General features: G+C 41.1%; 1 protein-coding gene and 1 long non-coding RNA gene across 2 annotated transcripts in view; one reads left to right on the forward strand and one right to left on the reverse strand.

Moving 5' to 3' along the window:
* Nucleotides 1-2,618: 2,618 nt before the first annotated feature.
* LOC103617931 (homeobox protein CDX-1) overlaps nt 2,619-7,961 on the reverse strand; it is a 15,534-nt gene continuing 10,191 nt past the window's right edge. Inside the window, exons 2-3 of the mRNA XM_008636282.2 lie at nt 7,563-7,708; nt 2,619-4,353 (exon numbers count right to left, since the gene is read on the reverse strand). Coding sequence (XP_008634504.1) covers nt 4,096-4,353; nt 7,563-7,708 — 404 coding nt within the window. The 3' untranslated portion in view covers nt 2,619-4,095. The remainder of the gene's footprint in view (nt 4,354-7,562; nt 7,709-7,961) is intronic.
* The window catches only part of LOC108447455, a 10,545-nt gene continuing 6,878 nt past the window's right edge, over nt 4,295-7,961 (forward strand). The window contains exons 1-2 of the long non-coding RNA XR_001863022.1: nt 4,295-4,517; nt 4,933-5,085. This is a non-coding gene — a long non-coding RNA (uncharacterized LOC108447455). The remainder of the gene's footprint in view (nt 4,518-4,932; nt 5,086-7,961) is intronic.

Genomic DNA, 7,961 nt, shown 5'->3' on the forward strand with positions numbered 1-7,961 from the left:
AGGAGTTACAGAGCCTGTGTGTGAACCCCAGGGTAAATCAATTCTTTAGCAGAACCATGAAAAGGAACAGCAAATCCTCTACTGCCATCGATTTCGTTCCTTCCTGAGCAGTGCAGGAAGTTCTATCCTGCCCAGGTGTAGCTGGGTGGGACTGTTGGGTGCTCCCTGTGAATCCTCCAGGTGTCATTTGGTGTGGGGTTTCTTGCAGGAGGTAACAAAGGAATCAATTGCCTTCCCTCTTTGCCTGGCACCCGCAGCTTTACGGTGCTGGCAGCCTGGCATTTCTGCCCCACACATTTATCTCTGGGATTACTGCCCATGTAAAGCTCTCCCACTTTAGAGGGACTGTTTGTTGTGGCTGAGACAACAAAGAGCATCCTGGTCCTTAATTAATCCTCTCCATTTATTGTGAGACATTTAAGAGCAGGTTTTTTTAGAGAATTGCAAGAATTTGTGCTCTTTGGGTATGAAAACAGCTGGCAAACATTTTCATCATAAAATCTGTGCCTATTTCTTTACCTGATGAGTTTTGCATAATTTTGTGTCCAACTAACATCCAGTGCCATCTGAAATGTGAGTCATTTGCAGGGACGTGTCATTTCAGTGCCCCTGGACTGCCCCAGCAAACAAAATAAAGGAGCTAAAGAAGGAATCTGCTTTTTAATTTTTATGGTAACATCCACAATTAACATATATCTTTGAATCTCCTCCTTGGGTAGAAGGTGTCACATACTTGATGCTCTCTCCTCTGTACCCTAATGATTGCATAACCTCTAAGCAATAATTGAAGATTTTGTTTTAGAAATATCATTTTGAATTGTATATTTTGCTTAGTTGCAAGAAGATTTGGTAGAAGGGGCTCTTTGCTCTACTGCTTGATTTTTTTGTATCATATAGATCACAATTCTTGCTGGAAAATGGGGTCTAAAGTTTAGTGAATTCCTCTGAAAATTGGATATTCCTTGGTAGTTCTTTTAATCACAATTAGGATTAAGGGCTTAGATATTCCTGTGATGTAGCCTAAGGTATGCTTTTCTTCTTCAAGGCGCTTCCCTAACAACCAATCAATCTTCACAGTACTCTGCTTTAGTGTCCTGAGTTTTCAGATGTGATAAAAGTGATGAGTTATTTGATATACCCAAAGTCAGGAAGAAAGTGAGTATTAGCCTGAGGATGGCACCAGTATTTCATAACCCACAGTGCTGGACCCAAATAATTTCAGTTGATTTGTCTGCAATTTTCTGTCTCTCTTATTTTTATTTGGACAGAGTACAGCAAGTTAACAGCACTGCACAAGCTTCTTAGAGAAAAATCACTTCCTTTGGGGTTTGGTGGGCAACTGTTTAAAGGATTAGAACCCATTGGAAATACTTAACTGGAGAGATTGCTGGGCATTCTTACCAAAAAAAAAATTGAACTACTTGAAACAGCCACTGGCATAACTAGAAGGTTAATAATCTCTAAGGTATTGCCCTGGTTTATAGATACTGCTTTTGGAGCAATAAATGTTAACCTTTGAACATGTGCTTCTGCAAATAAAATCCAGCCTTATTTTGTGTACTTAACAACTTCTGATTGGAAACACATAGCAACCTATAGCAAGCATGCTTTCAGCAAACTGGAGCAGAAATGAGGCAGATCTTCAAAGTGGTCACTTATCTTCCTCAATAACTCTTCTACATGTAAACAAGATAAACCAGGTCGTTCTGCCAGATCCCCCTTGCTTTGAATGATGTTTGAATAATTTTAAAGAGAAAGAAGTTGTGTTCAGACAGATTTCTTAAAGTTCTTCCTTGAAGCACTTTTTTCCTTTTAGAAATGTTAATGCAAAATTAGGCTGTGTCATGAAAATGTGATTAAAATAGGTAGCTGTGCACTTGATTCTGCAGAACCCTGGGGCCAGGCTTCTGATCATGTAGCTAGAACTAGATCTTAATTTATTGTATATCAGTGCAAAAGACAAAGTTTCCCTCTGTATTCTTACCTTTTGAAAGTCTAAATCTGGAATTTTTATTGGTTTTTCTCTAGTCTGCAAGCAGAATTCTGTTTAGTTGGCCAGTGTGAGGATGCTTTTCCTGTTGAAGCTTTTCCAGTCTCTGTTAAGTTAAATATCTGTGTATTTGTGAATGAAACCTCTATCATTTCCCTCTGCCAGCACCATGGCTGTGCTGTGTATTTCCAGTGGGTTCCTCTTTTGGGTAGATCCAATGGCTCTCTTTTGGGAGAGCAGTTTGGTTGCAGTGCTCATTGATGCGGATGGGAAATCCCTTTTGTTCCCATGTGCTCTGTGTCATGCTCCTCTTTTCCTACCATGTGGAAATCAGTTGGAGACTTTCTGTTGCTGAACTTTGAGTTGCAGCTTCTTCCTCTGCCCTGTGTTACCTGTGCTGTTGCCAGCAAATGGAGCACCACTGTGACAGGAATGAGTGGGAATTTTACAATGTACCTTCTCCATTTCAAGTCGAACTCTACCTTTGTTTAGCACTGTCCTTCTTGCAAACAAAATGATAAATAAAATTACGAAATAGTGAAAGCTGCCAGCTCCCTGAAACATCCTGCTCTTCCTATGCTCCTCTAATTTTTCTAAACTCTTTTACATCACCCTTCTTTTAAATTTGATATTGCAATTCCAGAACAGACTAATCATGAAAATCTGCAGGTTCACTTGCTGCAGTAGCTGATACCACATTGCAAAATGGTTATGAAAAAAGGCATTTATTTTAATTCTGTATATACAAAGTAATTTCACATTACCAACATTTTGATGCTCTAATAGTACTATTTGTTATAATTAAAGCTCAAACCCAAGAATGTAGTGCCTAAATGACTTAATGCTCCTAAGTCTTGTTTGCAACAGTGACAGAGAGATTTCAGGGGATTCCTTGATGGAAATTCCTGAGGATAGGCTTCCTAAATTTCTGAACTGCTTTGGACAAAGAGGGTATAAATTCCCAAATCACTCATGTGCTCTAAAAATTTTCCCTTTGCAGACAAAAGGTTTGCACATTGGGAATCATATTGGGAAGTAAGTATTCAGATTATTCTTAAGTACTGATTGCCTACCAAATGCTGCTAAATGTGGAAGGGATCAGCCCTTCAGAAATTGAGACCCACATGAAAAATGCTGAGAGCTTAATTTTAAGTGAAGTATTTTGTTTGCTTTGTCTTCTATTAATTTGGCTTTTCAAATTTTATTAATGTCACAATAACTCATAAAACTGGACCAGATTTAAAATTGTTTGAATGCAATTATTGCGTCTTTATCCATGGGCTCTGCTGTCTCATGAGATATAGTCACTTTTCAAAATACTTGTACTTTTTAAAAGGATTTCTCCCCTGCTTTGCTCTCTCTTAGGACCCAAAATGAATCTGACATGAATTTTCTTTGTCCAAGAATGGGCCAAGATTCACAATTCCTGAATGCTTTCAAAACGTTTATAGTAAGACTGAAGAGTGCCTGTTTATACCAGTGGATGGATGGAGCATTGGAAAGCATACCTGTCAAACCCCCAAAAATTCCAAAAAGCTCATCCCTGACCTTTGCCCTTAACATGTAGTGAGTGCAACCACCTGGCTCCAGGCTTTCCATCAAGTGGGTCAAAACACATCAGCCAGGTTTGCATTTATCAAGATGCATGTGTCAAATCCACAAATGGGATCAGTACATGGAACCTGTGTGGAGATCAAAGGAGCAGGAATATTCTCTTTCCTGGGGGTGAGGGACAGACACTCGGTACAGCTGCCTCAGCAGTGTGGGGTTGATTGCCTGGGGCAAGTTTTGTGCTTTTTTTGTGTCTGCAGTGGAACAAGTGGCTGTGTCTGCTCCTGGGCTCTCCCTCCCCGTGCCTCCCCAGCTGCTCCCAGGCCGGAGGGCTCCTTGCCTTGTGGCACAGGCATCCTCTTCCCGAGGGACTGCTGCAGTTCCAATGCCCTTGGGAACTCGCGCTGTGCCGCACACCTGGCAGGTGGCTCTTGGTTTACTGTACTTGAAGCTTGTGTGCCCCAGGCTGTGTCACGCTGGGGACCCCCCCTGGGTCCTGTAGTGCTCCGGTACTGGGTCCGTGGGCTCGGTGCCACCGTGGCTCCCCCGCAGCCTCACTGCGAGGCCACCACCTGCTGCAGGGTCCCGCTGTGCTGCAAGCCACTCATGGGGAGAGCAGCAGGGGGAGGCGGCGGCGCGGGGAATAAAGAACTGGGCATTTCCGAATGAGTCTGTGGGTCAGGAACTGGCATCGGGCTCACGGAGCCAGAGTCACTCTGCAGAGAGCCGAGATTGCTGCCATCAAAGTGAGTAATTTTCTTCTTCATTAATTTTCTCTCTTTAGCTCTGCGGTTCTGGAACCAGATTTTCACCTGCAGAGGAGCAGAGGAAAATTGTTTTCAGTTGCTACCAGAGTGCAATGTGGTCCTTTGTGTATTTAGTCACAGAATCATAGGGAAAATCAGTGGCATGAGGACCACTGAGAAAGGCAATGACGAACTGAGACAAGAGAGCTGTTTGCTTGTTTGTCATACAGGTAATCTTTCCTATCTGGTAATAAAATATTTAGTAATAGCTTGATAAAAAATGAATTTTGTTTTTAGTTCAGAGTTATTTCTTTATGGAATGAGCTTTGATTTATTTAATTTTTTGAAACAAAATCTAACAGAACAGATTCTCATGTGTCCTAGTGATGGCCAAAATGATCCAAGAGTGTTGTTGCATTGAAAACTGTATGCCCTAGTCAGGGCAAGCCAAAATCTGCTCCTGGCCTATAAACTGAGGCACAAAAGCTTTCCTGCTTGGATGCTGCACATTAACTGATGAGCTCCAGCATGCAAGCCAGGGGAAATTCACTTCTTAGCAGAATTTCACCAGTGATACACAACATTAATTCAAAATATTACATTAGCAGTGCCTGAATAGCTGAGTGCCTTCTACTTCATTTGTAGATGGAGCCAGAATCTGCTGCTGCTTCCCACATGGTCCAGTGCCACCAGTGTCCCTGCTCTGTTGCAGGCACACAGCCACCTTTGGGAAGGAATGAAGGACCTGTTAAAGATAGGTCTTGATCAGGGTGGAACAAGTGAGGATGTGAGCTGAAGGTGAGTAATGGTCAGTTGAAAATACCTCAGAACTTGTTAAGGTGTGAAATGTTCTGTGGTAACTGGACTGGCTTGGATGTGAATCCCCAGGGATGGCTTTAGAGCTGTGCACTCCAGCTGTTTATCCTTGGAAGTGGCTCTGGATCATGTCTAGTCAGTGTAATAAGTCAAGCTACCTCATTCAGGTTTGTTGTGTTTCCTTGTTCAGACAGCAAAGGAAACACTTCTGTCACCATTTTCTATAACCCAGAGAAAAAAAATCAATATTTTGCTGAGAAATACTGGTCTGTTCAGTTATTTTTTGCTAGAAACTAGAAAGGCAAAGAGAATAATGATTGGAACGGAGGTAAAACAGTGAGAGGTGATAACACCTGTGGCTACCAGGTTGTGTTTTAAAAGAAAACCACTGGTGAAGCCCAACAAAACATCTTAAGGACTCTGTGACAGTCTCAGTGTGCCTCTCCTTGAGGCATTATTATTCCATTTTACAGCTGAAGGATTCAAATACATGCAAAGCCTGTGTAAATTCAAACCAGGTCTCTTAAGCAGGGCTGCCATCTGAGATGTTTGGCAGTTCCTTTTGTTGCCTTAGTTCTGGAGTATCATTTCAGTACCAAATTATGTTCCATTAAACCAGTCTCAAGTCCTCTCAGATCTCTTGCATTCTCATTGTGCAGACATAATCCAGCTTCTCTCATACATTTGCCAAAATGTATGAAAAGATGAAACAGTCTAAAAACTAAACCAACATTTCAGAATTACCATCTGGCTTCAGTGTTCTTACCTGCCTGTGAATTGATGTTTTTTCTGGTTTGTTGTTAAACTAGGGAAGCAGATCTGCAGCAGAGATCCAAAGAGAAATCAGTAGGCACTTCAGGGTCATGTGCCAATTATCAAATAAGTCCAAGTAAGAACAGGTCTGTAATGTCAGACTAAAAGCTAACAGGGCCAGTTGCATCTGTCTGACTTGTTCTTCACCTGTTGCCCTCTTTCCTTTCAATTCTTTTTTCCATGCAAATCTCTCTTCCCCTGAAGTCTGATTTTTCTCTCTTCTTTCTCATCCTCATCATCTCCTTTATTTCTGTATCCTTCCTATGTTAACAATGCTTCACTTTGCCTTTTTTTTTTAATTAGATATTGCATCTTTCCTTCCTTGTTGAAATGATTGTTCTTTGTCCTTTTGAGATATTCCTTCCCAGGAATTTTGAATTTTGGCAGAGGCAGAAAAAAAGCTTTTCCAGAAAATCAATTCAGATTTCAGGTGGTGTGCAGAGGAGCTTGGGGCAGGACAGTGTGTGTTCAGTCATGCTCATAGGATGGAGCTGTTTAATTTGTACAAAAGGGTGGTGCTGGGAGTCTATCAGGTGTTTTTTACTTAATCTTACATTTTTAAAAACACTTCAGAGATGTAGGTTGTATGAACTGGAATTCGTTTTGTTCTCGATATATTGATGATGATGATGATGATGATGAAGAAGAAATATTGCAAAAGCTGTTGCCAAGTTTCCCCAATATATGACAAAAAAATAGAACACATATTTTTGTTTCACCTCCTCAAATACACTAACAAAAACATTCATCAGGAATTATCACTGAACTAGGAATTTTCAAGTAAATACCACTGGTTGTTTATAGATGCAGAGTCATAATATTCAAATTCAGCACAATTAAGTCAAGTTATTAATGTTTTAACAGCCAGCAAAAAGACACATCGTGTATTTTTTATACCTGGCTGAAATAATTTTAATTTTCAATAATTAAATCCTGGCATTCAGCAGCAGATTGAGAAATATTTGCAAAATGGGTGTTTGCTTCTCCACTTCTGTAAGCTCAGCGTGTGCTGTGTGAGACAGGTTCAAGTCGGATGGACAGTGCTACAGCTGGGTTGGTTTTAATTCCTGCTCAGCAGAGCCCATAAAACAATAGTGAATCAGGCCTAATCATGGGATTGTGTTTTGATTTATCTTCTGGGAACAGAAGAGGAATTTGGAGGGGAGGAAATGGGGCAGGAGCAAGGAGTAGCACGTATGTAGGAAATCTTTAACAAAAGGCACAAGGCAGCCAAGAGAACAAAACCCTTCAAGTGTCCTGAACATACTTGAGCTCATCACTTCCATCTCCGCTAAGACCGACCTTGTTGGATTTGTTTTATGGAATTCCCATTGACTTCAGCAGAACCAGGACTCCTCCTTTAGAAAGTTCAGCAAGAAATTCTCCCTGCTACCACTGCCCAGAGAGAAATCCGGGCAGGATTTTGGTGATGTGGCTTAACTTGTGTTCTGGGAATGGGAAAAAGTTGGTGTTTGCATTTCCTGGGCTATTGCACAGCTCTGGTTTGGGTTCTACTGCAAAGGGAACTCAGTGCACTGTTGGGTTACTTGAGGCATTAACATTTCTGTATTCTTAACCATACAGTTATCTCCTCATCAGCAATCATAAATTCAAAGGAAAGCCTGGATGGGTGATCCATACTCTACCTGTCTCTCGGAAAGTCTTAGGTTTGCAGCAAGTTCAGACTTCCTCCTGATTGTAATGTATCTGTTGTAATGAAACTCCTTCTCTAATTCTAATCTCTGGTGATCTGTGTAAACCACTCGGTACTTCTCTCTCGTTCTTGTTTTACCTGTTTTGAAAGAAGAACACATTGCTTCAAGCTAGAGTTTTTCACTTTAGTAACACAAAATATCTGGCTTTACATTTGAAAACATCTGTGGGGATTTTAGGCCTGATTCTCTATGCACTTACCCAGAGTAACTCTGTCATGATTTACAACACAAGAGGTTCATACCATCAGATATTAGGTTTGCTCCTTAGTAAATAGATAATAAACTGCTTCTTGTGTTCTTTATCACCCCTGTGTTATCATTTGGGAAAGG

This window comes from Corvus brachyrhynchos, unplaced genomic scaffold, assembly GCF_000691975.1.
Source record: "Corvus brachyrhynchos isolate BGI_N302 unplaced genomic scaffold, ASM69197v1 scaffold346, whole genome shotgun sequence".
NCBI lineage: Eukaryota > Metazoa > Chordata > Aves > Passeriformes > Corvidae > Corvus > Corvus brachyrhynchos.